The 15,795-nt window shown below is 44.5% G+C and overlaps 1 protein-coding gene across 7 annotated transcripts in view; it reads right to left on the bottom strand.

The window, feature by feature from the left end:
- SMARCD3 (SWI/SNF related, matrix associated, actin dependent regulator of chromatin, subfamily d, member 3) overlaps positions 1–15,795 on the bottom strand; it is a 205,263-nt gene that overhangs the window by 15,244 nt on the left and 174,224 nt on the right. For all 7 annotated transcript variants that reach the window (XM_063452963.1, XM_063452968.1, XM_063452962.1 and 4 more), the window contains exon 7: positions 508–609. In XM_063452963.1, the coding sequence (XP_063309033.1) occupies positions 508–609 (102 nt within the window). The remainder of the gene's footprint in view (positions 1–507; positions 610–15,795) is intronic.

The following is a 15,795-nucleotide window of genomic DNA, read 5'->3' on the forward strand; positions in this document are numbered from 1 at the left end:
GTTATCTGATAATCCAGCATTAGGGGCAGAGCGGTTATCTGATAATTCAGCATTAGGGGCAGAGCGGTTATCTGATAATCCAGCATTAGGGGCAGAGCGGTTATCTGATAATCCAGCATTAGGATCAGAGCGGTTATCTGATAATCCAGCATTAGGATCAGAGCGGTTATCTGATAATCCAGCACTAGGATCAGAGCGGTTATCTGATAATCCAGCATTAGGATCAGAGCGGTTATCGGATAATCCAGCATTAGGGGCAGAGCGGTTATCTGATAATCCCGCATTAGGATCAGAGCGGTTATCTGATAATCCAGCATTAGGGGCAGAGCGGTTATCAGATAATCCAGCATTAGGGGCAGAGCGGTTATCAGATAATCCAGCATTAGGGGCAGAGCGGTTATCAGATAATCCAGCATTAGGGGCAGAGCGGTTATCAGATAATCCAGGATTACGATTAGAGCGGTTATCAGATAATCCAGAATTAGGAGCAGGGTGCAGTGTGGTTACCTGATAATCCAGCATTAAGAGCAGGGTGCAGCGCACACTAACATCGCCCGGCCGCTTAACCTGGAAGCCATCAGTCTCTTGTGTGCTTGGAGTCCGGTGCCACTTTATATTAAACAGAAATACTTAAGTACATTAACATAGTCATACCAAAAAACAGATCCCTACACATAGCAAGATAATGAGATCAATAAACAAGGAGACGCCTATATCTCAAGAGAAGATATGCATAAAAGGAGCAAGTAGTAGTACTCCATTTCAAAAGGGACTTCAATACAAACAAATCATGTTCTAAAAAGAGAAAGTGTAATATGTTTAAATTAGAACTACATGCTATACTATCTGAAGCATTAGAACAAAAAATAATTACAAAAATGGAATTTGAATATCTTTATATTGAGTTTCCAAAACTAGCTATTTTTTTTTACCAATTACCTAAGATTCATAAAAGTCTAGAGGATCCACCTGGGAGACCCATAATCAGTGGGATCGGTTCCCTTACCAGTAACATCTCTGAATATGTAGACATTTATCTACAAAAATATGTGACATTGGCAGCCTCTTATGTAAAAGACTCAACTCAAATGATTAGAGAATTGGAAGGAATGGAGTGGAAGGAAGATTATCTATGGGTTACCATAGACGTCACCTCACTATATCCGGTCATTGACCATATAAAAGGGATAGCCGCTGTAAAAGAGGCGCTAGATAAAGATGGTGACATGTCCAAAAAACAGAGTAAATTTATCTTACAATGTATCAATTTTATTTTGCATAAGAATTCATTTTGGTTTGAGGGAACCCATTATCTTCAGGTCTGTGGTAACGCCATGGGCACCAGGTTTGCCCCAAGTTACGCTAACATCTTTGTAGCTAATTGGGAGGAACGGTGCATTTGGAATAATAATCCATTTAGGGCAAACCTGGTGCTATGGTGAAGGTACATAGACAATGTTTTTATTATTAGGAAGGGAGATGTACAAAAGTTCAATAGTTTTATGATTTATGTTAATTCTAATGATTATGGTTTGAATTTTACCCAAGAAATGGGAGACAAACAGATCCATTTTTTAGATTTAACTTTTTTTGTTGAGAGAAATGTAATTTGCAGGAAAACCTTTTTCAAACCTACGGATTGTAACAGCCTTATAGAATTTTCTAGCTGTCACAACCCCGTATGGTTGCGTAACATTCCTAAGAGTCAGCAAACTAGGTTGTTTAAAAATTGTACAAACCAGACAGATTTTGATAATCAGGTTCAGATTCTCAACAAAAGATTTTTGGATAGAAATTATCCTAAAGAGCTGCTTGAGAGAAGTCAGAAAGAGGTCGAAAATAGAAAAAGGGAAGAATTTTTACAAGTAAGACAGGGAATAACTAATTCTGAGAGGAACACATTCGATATGGCATTTATTACAATGTATAATAATAAGGCGAACAAAGTCCTCAGGAAATATTGGCCGATTCTACTGCAGGATAACTATCTGCACAAAATATCACCTAAGAAACTGAAAATTGTATATAAGAAGACCAATAGTTTAAAGACAATCTTAGCACCTAGTATGCTTCCGAAAAAGGTTTCAGAAAACATACAGGAAACCTTTTTGGGAAAGAAAGCAAATGGTTTTCATAGATGTGGAAATTGTAGCACCTGCAAGTTCCAAAAAAGAACCACTACTACTTTTAAAAGTACTGTCACAGGTGAAAAGTTTATGATAAAACATTTTATAACGTGTAGTAGTAAAAATGTGGTATATTTGCTGGAATGTGCATGTGGAATGCAATATATAGGCCGTACTATCCGCAGACTGCTTGAGAGACTGATAGAACATTTCTATGGCATAAAAAAGAAAAGTGAGAAACATAGTGTGCCTCGACATTGTATTAACTGTTCTGCTTTTACTCTTAATAATTTTGTTTGTATAGGTATTGATTTAGTTGTTCCACATTGGCGAGGTGGCAATACTACCAAGACACTAGCCAGAAAAGAAACAGAATGGATCTATAAAATAGAGGTCTAAATGGCCTTTATGTGAAAGAAAGATTATTCCCTTTTTCTCTCTCTCCCCTTCTTTCTGTTGTCTCCCTATGTTGCATGATCCTGAATGGTAAAACATATGTATATGAAAAATGGGACCACTTTAAGAATTTTCAAAGTATTTATCATTCTAGCATATCTAAATTGGGGTAACGTTTAATTAAGAAGAATGCGGAAATTGAACATTTTGGGATTTTAAAAGTTTAGGGAAATTGGAATTCTTGTATGTATTTTTATGTTTATGTTGATATTTATTTTTATGTTTGTATTGAGATATCACACATTTATTAATAATTATATACGGGTCTAATAAGGATAGAGTTGTACTGTGCCCTTAAGTATAATTTGTAAAAAAATTACATCATCTTTTGGTATAAAGAAAAGAAGGGGTATATACATTGGAACCGTCCTTTAGATTGTAACGATTACCACAAAAAACTGTGCATACAACATTATGTTTTTTTATAAAAAATTTTTTTTATATAAATAGTTCTTTAGTTGACATGGCCACCTTAAGTGCGTATATATAATTGTTATTTTGTGGTAAATTCTAAGGACTTGTTCTTGGATTATCAGGCATGAATTGTGAGTTTTCGGTCACATATAACTATATAAGTGTTATGTTGTGCCCGGACTCAATGCCAATAAAGTTTTGTGCGGTCTCATTTGGCCGCGCATGCGCGCCGAATATTTCCCGATAGCTACTGGTCAATGGGGGTACCCGTACCTGGAAGGAAGTTGGTGTCGGTGTGCGCATGCGCTAGGGCAGTTTTGAGCGCGAAGAGTGAAGAAATGGAAGATATAAGAAGAGACGACAGCGGAGAAGAAGCTACAGCATCTACAGCTCCTGAGGAAGTCACGAAGAACGCGGGATGAAACGCGTTGAGCCAGAGGCATTGAACACAGAAGTCCAGAGACCGTTATTTCACCACCACGTTTGTATTGTTTTGTGAGCCGCAAGTATATTTCAGCCCTAGGAGTCGCGACCAAGGGCTGTATGTTGCATCTGTTCACTTGTGAGCTAAGTGGTTGGTGTCGGGCTTTGTTCCCTGGTCTTAGAATTGCACTGCTTTGTATTTCTTATTTGCAAATATTGCTATTAATTTGATATTCTATGTTATATTTATTTTTATTTATTGAGAAGTGTACATAATACATTTTTGATTTTTTTTAACAAATCTATACACTTGTCTGTAGTGATTAGCGCCCTCATTTGGTGGGTTTGCACCCACCTTCTTTTTTCTAAACAGAGAAAGAGACCCAACTCAAAACAGACATCATATTAGACTGATAGGAACTGGAAAAATAGCAGACAGACTGATGATAATGGTAACCCATACACAGATAATATTGATAATCCATAGATTGATACTAATGGTAACCCATAGACTGACTGATAATATTGGTAACCCATAGACTGACTGATAATATTGGTAACCCATAGGCTGATAATAATGGTTACCCATAGATTGACGATAATGGTAACCCGTAGACATAGTGATAATAAAGGTAACCCATAGACTGAAAATGATGGTAACAGACAGATAATAATGGTAAAAACTAAACAAAAGATGAGATAAGGTTGCGCCAAAATAGGATAGACAAAGTATAGTAACTAATATACAGTATAAAAAGTCCAATATATAGAAAATTCAATATGAAAAATAAAAATAAAAAGTCAAATAAAAGTCCTAATAACATTTGCCAGAAGATATAGCCTTAAATATGTCCGGTATGATTCTTCTACTACAGTGTCAGATCAGGGTATTGATCCATAGGTAAATACAAAAGGAAAAACTAATAGTGCATTATATCCCTGAGATAGATAATACCAGTATAAAAAGTCTAGTATAATCCTACCCACGTTTTTAAGAGCTTATAACCAGCTCTAGAATAGTATGTTTTTATCTCCACTTGATGAAGCCTTGTTGGTGAAACGCGTTGTGGATATTTTATACTGCTGTGGATAAAGGTATTTTGGCTACTTCCATTTGTGAGTGTACCATGTTACTTTTTTATTTGTTCTTCTGTTTTCTACCTGGCATCCAATTTATGTTCTAGTAAGTTCTCCTAAATAATTCCAAGGTGGGAATTATACCACTTACACCCTATACAGTTAGTAGTTTGTCTGCTCTACTGAATGTGAGTAACCATTATTTCATTCTCGTGACACAGTGAGCACTGTTGATGTCGCTTTTACATTTATTTTATGGTCTACATATTGATGAAACATCTACCTAACATCATATCATCACATATCCCTAAGTGGGGATTGTACTACTGCACACAATCCATATTAGAGCTGGTTATAAGCTCTTAAAAACGTGAGTAGGACTATATTAGACTTTTTATACTGGGATTATCTATCTGTAATGGATCCCCTGTACTCTGACTGAGTATATCCATTGTAAGTCTCCCAAATCCCAAGTGAAACAGTAATCAGAGCCTTTGGTTACCCAAACATCAGCCGAGACTTGATGAAGGGTACAACAGGAATGTATTTTTATTTGGTTACACATGGCTTTTATGCCCAGACCACCACAAAGGGTCTCTCATACAAAATTACAGGCGTTTCCCTCCCAAGATCCTCTGTGCCTGAGTGTCACGACTACAAGTGTGGTCCAGCACGCAGAAACTATGTAAACATATACATAGGCAAGAAAAGGAAAATAGGCAAGAAAAGGAAAAGAATGGCCGGACTAATACGCTAGAAACAGAGAAGCCAAGATCAGGATACCAGGAAATCAGATTCGGAAAGATAAAGGTCTGATTGGTCAGAGGGCGACCTCTGACCCCAAAACGTGCATGCGCGTTGACGTCATGACGTCACGCGCACGTAAGTATGAACTTCAGGGGCGGAGCTATGTTTAGGCGCGACCATGCGGTCAGCGCCATTTTGGATCCGGGCGCGACGGCCGGAGGATGCAGGGAAGCGGTTGTCGGCTCGCCGACGAGCAGGTAAGCTCGTGCTGTCGGCAAGGCTGTACCAGTTGGGCACAGCCCTGCCACGCGGCGGGTCGGCAACCGTGACAGTACCCCCCACTCGAAGACCGCCCACCGGGCGGGAAGGATCCGGCTTGAGGGGAAAACGTTTGTGAAATGACCGGACAAGACGGGGCACATGAATCCGGTCAGCAGGAACCCAACAACGTTCCTCAGGGCCATACCCCTTCCAGTCAACAAGATAGGACAAGATACCTCTGGATATTTTGGAGTCCATTATAGAACGAACTTCATACTCCTCCTGGTCACCCACTACCAAGGGCGGAGGAGGGGTGGACACTCTAGTGTATCGATTGCAAGTAAGAGGCTTGAGTAAAGATACATGGAACGAATTGGCAATCCTCATATGGGCAGGAAGTGCCAAGGAATAGGTCACTGGATTGATACGTCGGATGACTCAAAAAGGACCTATGTACCGAGGGGAAAAATTCATGGAAGGAACCTTAAGTTTGATATGGCGTGTGGATAACCACACCTTGTCACCCGGATGATAGACAGGATTGGCACCCCGTTTCTTGTCAGCTTGGACTTTCGCACGTTTTAAAGCCTTTTGCAGAGCTGAATGAACGGAATCCCAAGTATCATGAATAGAATCTAAACGGGTGTTTAAAGCAGGAATATCCGTGTCTGAGAATTCAGAAGGGAAAACTGTGGGGTGATAACCCTGATTTACAAAAAATGGACTATGATTAGGAGATTCATGATTCGCGTTGTTCCTGGCGAACTCAGCCATGGGTAAGAGCTCATACCAGTTAGACTGATTGGCATTGATAAAACAACGTAAATAGGATTCTAAAGACTGATTGGCCCTCTCTGCTGCTCCATTTGTTTGAGGATGATATGCTGACGAGAAGGAGAGTTCGATACCCAATTGTTTACAAAAGGAATGCCAAAACCTAGAAATAAATTGGGTGCCTCTGTCAGACACTATGTTTTTGGGCACTCCGTGCAACCTAAAGATCTCTCTCAAGAATATCTGAACGAGATCTTGAGCAGATGGTAATTTTTTAACGGGAATAAAATGTGCCATCTTTGAGAATCTATCGATGACCATAAGGATTGTATTAAACCCGTTTGAACTGGGTAGATCTACAATAAAATCCATGGCTAAATGGGTCCATGGAGCATTAGGTATGGGCAGTGGTTGTAATAGTCCAGGAGGTGATCTAGGAGGAACTTTAGAAACGGCACATATTTGACATGCCCCCCCCCACATAATCTTTGATATCGTTCCTAAGAGTAGACCACCAAAACCTCCTGGAGATAGCAGAGAGGGTTTTATGGACTCCAGGATGACCTGCTGTGGGATTATCATGAAATAAATCAAGTACCTTTTTTCTTAATGGAGGTGACACATACAGTTTATCCGGAGGTTTTCCCACAGGTGCCTGAGTTTGATCTGCTATTATGGCACAGAAGAGTGGAGAAGACACTTCGGAAACTGTGGTGGCAATGAGGCATTCTGGAAGTATGATAGGAAATATCATACTTCAGGAGCTTCATCTGTCTCAAACTGTCTAGACAGTGCATCTGCCTTTGTGTTCTTGGTCCCAGGCCTATAAGTAATTACGAAATTGAATCGGGAGAGGAACAATGACCACCTAGCCTGACGAGAGGACAATCTCTTAGCGTCCCCAATATAAGCCAAATTCTTATGATCGGTAAAGATCAAAAGTGGCTCTTTGGAACCTTCCAAGAGATGCCTCCATTCCTTAAGGGCAAGTACACTGGCCAAAAGTTCCCTATTCCCTATGTCATAGTTCTTCTCTGCAGGTGTGAGTTTGCAAGAGAAAAATACACAGGGATGATAAAGGCGCATCAGGACTTTCTCTTTGAGACAGAATGGCTCCTACTCCTGTTTCTGACGCATCTACTTCTAGAATAAATTGCTTGGTTGGATCAGGATGGGTCAGGACAGGTGCTGAGGAAAATAAAGATTTTAACTGTTCAAATGCCTCTCTTGCTTCTTTGGGCCATGATTTGCAATTTGCTCCTTTTTTGGTTAGGTTGGTTATAGGAGAAATTACAGAAGAAAATCCTTTAATAAATTTGCGGTAGTAATTCGCAAAACCTATAAAGCGTTGTGTAGCTTTAAGGCCCTTGGGCAACAGCCACTGTAAGACTGCTTCCAGCTTGCGGGGGTCCATCTGGAAACCGGACGGAGATATAACATATCCAAGAAATTGTATCTCCGTTTGGTCAAACTGGCATTTCTCCAGCTTACAGTAGAGACTGTTCTTTAACAGGGTTTTGAGTACTATTCTCACATGTTCGTGATGTGTCTCTAGGTCTGGGGAATAGATGAGAATGTCGTCTAGGTACACTAAAACGAACATGTGGAGGTACTCTCTGAGGACATCGTTAATAAAATCCTGGAATACCGCTGGAGCGTTGCATAATCCAAACGGCATAACCAGGTATTCGGAATGTCCCATTCTAGTATTAAATGCGGTCATCCACTCGTGACCGTCCTTAATCCTGACTAGGTTGTACGCACTTCTGGGATAGAGCTTAGTGAAGACTCGAACTCCTTTCAACCTGTCAAATAATTCTGATATAAGGGGAATAGGATAGGCGTTTATCGTAATCCTATTCAAACCCCTATAGTCTATACAGGGGCGTAGGTCTCCTTCTTTTTTTAGAGACAAAGAAGAACACAGCCCCGGCGGGTGAGGAGGACTTACGGATATGACCCTTTCTGAGAGCTTCCTTTATATACTCCTCTAAACAAAGGTTTTCTTGGGGGGATAGAGCATACACTCCTCCCTTTGGAGGCATAGTACCTGGTAATAAATTTATGGCACAGTCATAGGGTCTATGTGGTGGCAACCCCTCCGACTGGACCTTGTTGAACACCTCCTTTAAGTCCAAATACTGCGGTGGTATTTGTGTGGTTAGGGGAGGTGCAATGGGAACATTGATGGTACCAATTGGTTGTGGCATCTGCTTTAAGCAAGCACCTCTGCATCTCTCACCCCAACTCACAATCTCTCCTTCAACCCAATCTAAACGTGGATTTTGTTTCTGGAGTCAAGGGAAACTGAGTATTATCGGACATGTAGGTGAAGATATGATTTGAAAAATCATCTCTTCAGAGTGAAGAATACCCACTGAGACAGTGATTGGCAGAGTTTCGTGTGTGATGAGAGGCTGGGTAAGAGGCCTTCCATCAATAGCCTCTACTGCTATGGGTCTCTCTTTCTGTCTTAAGGGCAGGAGAAACTTTGCAGAGAATTCTTTGTCTAGGAAATTCTCCGCTGCCCCAGAGTCAATCAGAGCCTCACTGTAGCGGTACTTACCCTCTCCAGGGGCCGGCCGGGGTCCTCCCTTCTCGCCGCGCGCGGTCCTGCTCCTGCACGAGCCGCGCGCGGCTCAGCCAACGATGGGATCAGTCAGGCGGGCAGTGACCGCGAGAAGCGGTCACATGTCCCGCCCGACACTAAGAGCGCGCCGCGCGTCTCGGGCGCGCTCTTAAAGGGACAGTGGGAGACTAAATTAGAATCAGTCTCCCATTGGCCCCTGTCAGGCCACATTCCCCATTCACTCACGTTTTGGGGGCGTGGATATGACAGGAACCAATCAAAGTGAACCTTAGGGTTTTTATACTCACCTGTTTCCCCTTGCTCCTTGCCCTATCGTGGTTTCTGTCCAGTTCCCTTTAGTGCTTGTATCGTTCAGTTGGTTTTTTGGTGCTTGACCTTGGCTTTGTTCCTGACTCCGCTCTCTCCTTATCCTTGCTTGCTTATCCGCTGTTTTGTCCTCTGTGTACCAGTCCTCGGCTTGTTCTACGTTACGCTGTCTCTCAGTTCCCTTGACCTCGGCTTGTTCTGACTCTGTCTTTCTCTCGTCCTAGTCCGGCCATTCTAAGGTCCGGTAGACGAACTCTGTTTCTTGTCTCTTGACTGTGAACTATTCCTGCGTGTTGGGGTATATTACCGTGACACTCACACTGTACAGCGGTCTTCTTAAAAGACAAGGTAACTCTGTCAAGGAAACGGTTCTTAGTCAATTTAGGGGACATATACATCACACCTAAGGTCGGTCCTCGTAGGTGCCTTAGGGGCGCAAGTTTTCCGGCCGAACTTGACATGAAAATCTTTGATGTCCCTTCTTGACGCAATACATACACAACCCTTCATTACGCCTGTGTTGTCTCTCAGTGAGTTTAGCAATACCCAATTGCATGGGTTCAGGTTCTGGAGGTGGAGCTTGGCTAATCACCACTGGGTTAGAGAAACGAGGGGCTATGGACGTCTATTACGTTTGTTTTTTTCTCTTTCTCTGAGCCTGTTATCGATATCTATCATATAGGCAATAAAATCATTGAGGTTAACCGGAAGGTCTCTAGCTGCGGTCTCGTCCTGTATACTCTCAGCTAAACCTTCTGAGAAAGCAGCCACCAAACCACTATTGGTCCAGTCAACCTTCGGACGCCAATGTTCTGAACTCTATGGCGTAATCAGCTACAGAGCGACTGCCTTGTTTTATCCTCATTAGGGTTTTGGCAGCGTTTTTTTCTCTGCCTTTAAGTTCAAAAGTAGCCTTAAATGCTGTTAGGAAGACACTGTAATCACGGGCTATGGCGTTTCCACTCTCCCATAAGGGGTTAGCCCAGGTTAAAGCCTTTCCTGTTAATTGGTTCATCAGATAGTCAATTTTCGATCTATCTGTAGGGAATGAACCAGGGGAAGCTTCGAAGTGGTACTCAATTTGGTTTAAAAAACCTCTAAATTTTTAGAATTACCTCCATAACGAGGGGGAGGTGAAAGGGTTATGGACGGTGGTTTATGTGGCACGGGAGCCACGACAGGTGGCGGAACCACAGGTTGTACAGGAGGTGCCTCTAAATAGGCAGTTCTCTGGAGCAAGGTCTGAAATGCCTGGGCAAATTGATCTAACCTGTGGTCCATATCCTCCACCCTATTCTCACAGGCAATCATATGTTTGCATAGTCCTGCAGGATCCATGGCCCTGCCGTAATGTCACGACTACTAGTGTGGTCCAGCACGCAGAAACTATGTAAACAGGAAAAGGAAAATAAAAGGACAGAGCGTAAACCGGACCTTAGAATGGCCGGACTAATACGCTAGAGACAGAGAATGGTCAAAGGGGAAGCCGAGGTCAAGGAAGCCAGAAAATACACAATACCGTTTACACAAGCCAAGTCAGGGAAACCAGAATTCAGAATAACCAGGGAAAAGCCAAGATCAGGATACCAGGAAATCAGATTCACAAAGATAAAGCACCCTCAGGAAACCAGGAACAGGAAACCATGACAGGGCAAGGTACTAAGGTGAGCTAGGGATTTAAATATCCCTCTCTAAGGTCTGACTGGTCAGAGGGCGACCTCTGACCCCAAAACGTGCGTGCGCGTTGACGTTGTGACGTCACGCGCACATCAGTATGAACTTCGGGGGCGGAGCTACGTTTAGGCGCGACCACGCGGTCAGCGCCATTTTGGATCCGGGCGCGACGGCCGGAGGATGCAAGGAAGCGGTTGTCGACTCGCCGACGAGCAGGTAAGCTCGTGCTGTCGGCAAGGCTGTACCAGTTGGGCACAGCCCTGCCACGCGGCGGGTCGGCAACCGTGACAGTACCCCCCACTCGAAGACCGCCCACCGGGCGGGAAGGATCCGGCTTGAGGGGAAAACGTTTGTGAAATGACCGGACAAGACGGGGCACATGAATCCGGTCAGCAGGAACCCAACAACGTTCCTCAGGGCCATACCCCTTCCAGTCAACAAGATAGGACAAGATACCTCTGGATATTTTGGAGTCCATTATAGAACGAACTTCATACTCCTCCTGGTCACCCACTACCAAGGGCGGAGGAGGGGTGGACACTCTAGTGTATCGATTGCAAGTAAGAGGCTTGAGTAAAGATACATGGAACGAATTGGCAATCCTCATATGGGCAGGAAGTGCCAAGGAATAGGTCACTGGATTGATACGTCGGATGACTCAAAAAGGACCTATGTACCGAGGGGAAAAATTCATGGAAGGAACCTTAAGTTTGATATGGCGTGTGGATAACCACACCTTGTCACCCGGATGATAGACAGGATTGGCACCCCGTTTCTTGTCAGCTTGGACTTTCGCACGTTTTAAAGCCTTTTGCAGAGCTGAATGAACGGAATCCCAAGTATCATGAATAGAATCTAAACGGGTGTTTAAAGCAGGAATATCCGTGTCTGAGAATTCAGAAGGGAAAACTGTGGGGTGATAACCCTGATTTACAAAAAATGGACTATGATTAGGAGATTCATGATTCGCGTTGTTCCTGGCGAACTCAGCCATGGGTAAGAGCTCATACCAGTTAGACTGATTGGCATTGATAAAACAACGTAAATAGGATTCTAAAGACTGATTGGCCCTCTCTGCTGCTCCATTTGTTTGAGGATGATATGCTGACGAGAAGGAGAGTTCGATACCCAATTGTTTACAAAAGGAATGCCAAAACCTAGAAATAAATTGGGTGCCTCTGTCAGACACTATGTTTTTGGGCACTCCGTGCAACCTAAAGATCTCTCTCAAGAATATCTGAACGAGATCTTGAGCAGATGGTAATTTTTTAACGGGAATAAAATGTGCCATCTTTGAGAATCTATCGATGACCATAAGGATTGTATTAAACCCGTTTGAACTGGGTAGATCTACAATAAAATCCATGGCTAAATGGGTCCATGGAGCATTAGGTATGGGCAGTGGTTGTAATAGTCCAGGAGGTGATCTAGGAGGAACTTTAGAAACGGCACATATTTGACATGCCCCCACATAATCTTTGATATCGTTCCTAAGAGTAGACCACCAAAACCTCCTGGAGATAGCAGAGAGGGTTTTATGGACTCCAGGATGACCTGCTGTGGGATTATCATGAAATAAATCAAGTACCTTTTTTCTTAATGGAGGTGACACATACAGTTTATCCGGAGGTTTTCCCACAGGTGCCTGAGTTTGATCTGCTATTATGGCACAGAAGAGTGGAGAAGACACTTCGGAAACTGTGGTGGCAATGAGGCATTCTGGAAGTATGATAGGAAATATCATACTTCAGGAGCTTCATCTGTCTCAAACTGTCTAGACAGTGCATCTGCCTTTGTGTTCTTGGTCCCAGGCCTATAAGTAATTACGAAATTGAATCGGGAGAGGAACAATGACCACCTAGCCTGACGAGAGGACAATCTCTTAGCGTCCCCAATATAAGCCAAATTCTTATGATCGGTAAAGATCAAAAGTGGCTCTTTGGAACCTTCCAAGAGATGCCTCCATTCCTTAAGGGCAAGTACAATGGCCAAAAGTTCCCTATTCCCTATGTCATAGTTCTTCTCTGCAGGTGTGAGTTTGCAAGAGAAAAATACACAGGGATGATAAAGGCGCATCAGGACTTTCTCTTTGAGACAGAATGGCTCCTACTCCTGTTTCTGACGCATCTACTTCTAGAATAAATTGCTTGGTTGGATCAGGATGGGTCAGGACAGGTGCTGAGGAAAATAAAGATTTTAACTGTTCAAATGCCTCTCTTGCTTCTTTGGGCCATGATTTGCAATTTGCTCCTTTTTTGGTTAGGTTGGTTATAGGAGAAATTACAGAAGAAAATCCTTTAATAAATTTGCGGTAGTAATTCGCAAAACCTATAAAGCGTTGTGTAGCTTTAAGGCCCTTGGGCAACAGCCACTGTAAGACTGCTTCCAGCTTGCGGGGGTCCATCTGGAAACCGGACGGAGATATAACATATCCAAGAAATTGTATCTCCGTTTGGTCAAACTGGCATTTCTCCAGCTTACAGTAGAGACTGTTCTTTAACAGGGTTTTGAGTACTATTCTCACATGTTCGTGATGTGTCTCTAGGTCTGGGGAATAGATGAGAATGTCGTCTAGGTACACTAAAACGAACATGTGGAGGTACTCTCTGAGGACATCGTTAATAAAATCCTGGAATACCGCTGGAGCGTTGCATAATCCAAACGGCATAACCAGGTATTCGGAATGTCCCATTCTAGTATTAAATGCGGTCATCCACTCGTGACCGTCCTTAATCCTGACTAGGTTGTACGCACTTCTGGGATAGAGCTTAGTGAAGACTCGAACTCCTTTCAACCTGTCAAATAATTCTGATATAAGGGGAATAGGATAGGCGTTTATCGTAATCCTATTCAAACCCCTATAGTCTATACAGGGGCGTAGGTCTCCTTTTTTTAGAGACAAAGAAGAACACAGCCCCGGCGGGTGAGGAGGACTTACGGATATGACCCTTTCTGAGAGCTTCCTTTATATACTCCTCTAAACAAAGGTTTTCTTGGGGGGATAGAGCATACACTCCTCCCTTTGGAGGCATAGTACCTGGTAATAAATTTATGGCACAGTCATAGGGTCTATGTGGTGGCAACCCCTCCGACTGGACCTTGTTGAACACCTCCTTTAAGTCCAAATACTGCGGTGGTATTTGTGTGGTTAGGGGAGGTGCAATGGGAACATTGATGGTACCAATTGGTTGTGGCATCTGCTTTAAGCAAGCACCTCTGCATCTCTCACCCCAACTCACAATCTCTCCTTCAACCCAATCTAAACGTGGATTTTGTTTCTGGAGTCAAGGGAAACTGAGTATTATCGGACATGTAGGTGAAGATATGATTTGAAAAATCATCTCTTCAGAGTGAAGAATACCCACTGAGACAGTGATTGGCAGAGTTTCGTGTGTGATGAGAGGCTGGGTAAGAGGCCTTCCATCAATAGCCTCTACTGCTATGGGTCTCTCTTTCTGTCTTAAGGGCAGGAGAAACTTTGCAGAGAATTCTTTGTCTAGGAAATTCTCCGCTGCCCCAGAGTCAATCAGAGCCTCACTGTAGCGGTACTTACCCTCTCCAGGGGCCGGCCGGGGTCCTCCCTTCTCGCCGCGCGCGGTCCTGCTCCTGCACGAGCCGCGCGCGGCTCAGCCAACGATGGGATCAGTCAGGCGGGCAGTGACCGCGAGAAGCGGTCACATGTCCCGCCCGACACTAAGAGCGCGCCGCGCGTCTCGGGCGCGCTCTTAAAGGGACAGTGGGAGACTAAATTAGAATCAGTCTCCCATTGGCCCCTGTCAGGCCACATTCCCCATTCACTCACGTTTTGGGGGCGTGGATATGACAGGAACCAATCAAAGTGAACCTTAGGGTTTTTATACTCACCTGTTTCCCCTTGCTCCTTGCCCTATCGTGGTTTCTGTCCAGTTCCCTTTAGTGCTTGTATCGTTCAGTTGGTTTTTTGGTGCTTGACCTTTGTTCCTGACTCCGCTCTCTCCTTATCCTTGCTTGCTTATCCGCTGTTTTGTCCTCTGTGTACCAGTCCTCGGCTTGTTCTACGTTACGCTGTCTCTCAGTTCCCTTGACCTCGGCTTGTTCTGACTCTGTCTTTCTCTCGTCCTAGTCCGGCCATTCTAAGGTCCGGTAGACGAACTCTGTTTCTTGTCTCTTGACTGTGAACTATTCCTGCGTGTTGGGGTATATTACCGTGACACTCACACTGTACAGCGGTCTTCTTAAAAGACAAGGTAAGGGGGGCGGGGCCGGGCCGCCGAGCCGAGCGGCAGCCATCCATGCCGGCTCCGGCTCTGAGCCACCGATAAACTTAAAATGCAGACCGAGAGACCACTAAGAGCCGGGGCACAACATGCCACCAGATGGGGAATAGCCCAGGAACACGGCGGTGTGCCATACGCCGCACCGGCAGCATACTCGGAGCACGGCCGACACACGAGGCCCATACACCCGAGCGGTAAGCAGAGGCAGCGGAATGAGGCGACAGCGGGTGAGACAGGGATATCGGCCCGGCCCCGCTTCCCCCCCCCCTGGCCGGTGGGGGTGATCCCGGCCCATGAGTCCAACCTTCGGGGGCTGGAGAGGGAGGCCCACGCGGCACATTTCCCCTTTCCGCACAGAAACAAGATGGCTGACGCACATGCTGCAGGGGACCGCGCTGAGACACCTCGGCCTCCCCAGGTTGAAGGATCCCGCGGATGGACCCCGCTGGGCGGCAAACTGGTAGGCGAGGAGCCGGCCTTAACCCCTGGATTTGGTGGTGGATCCAGGGGAAACAGCCCCCAGCTCTGTGAGCCCTGTGGGGCCGGGGTGTGTGGCCCCCCCTGGCGGACCGGTGGCCGGGGGGGCACGCACCGGCGCCATGCATGTGACCGGAGCAGGGCGAGGCGCAGCAAGGCTGGAGCTCCAATGAGGTTCTGCAGGAGCTGGGGAGGTGCAGGGGACAGGTGACCC

The sequence above is a fragment of the Pelobates fuscus genome, chromosome 4 (genome assembly GCF_036172605.1).
Source record: "Pelobates fuscus isolate aPelFus1 chromosome 4, aPelFus1.pri, whole genome shotgun sequence".
Lineage (NCBI taxonomy): Eukaryota > Metazoa > Chordata > Amphibia > Anura > Pelobatidae > Pelobates > Pelobates fuscus.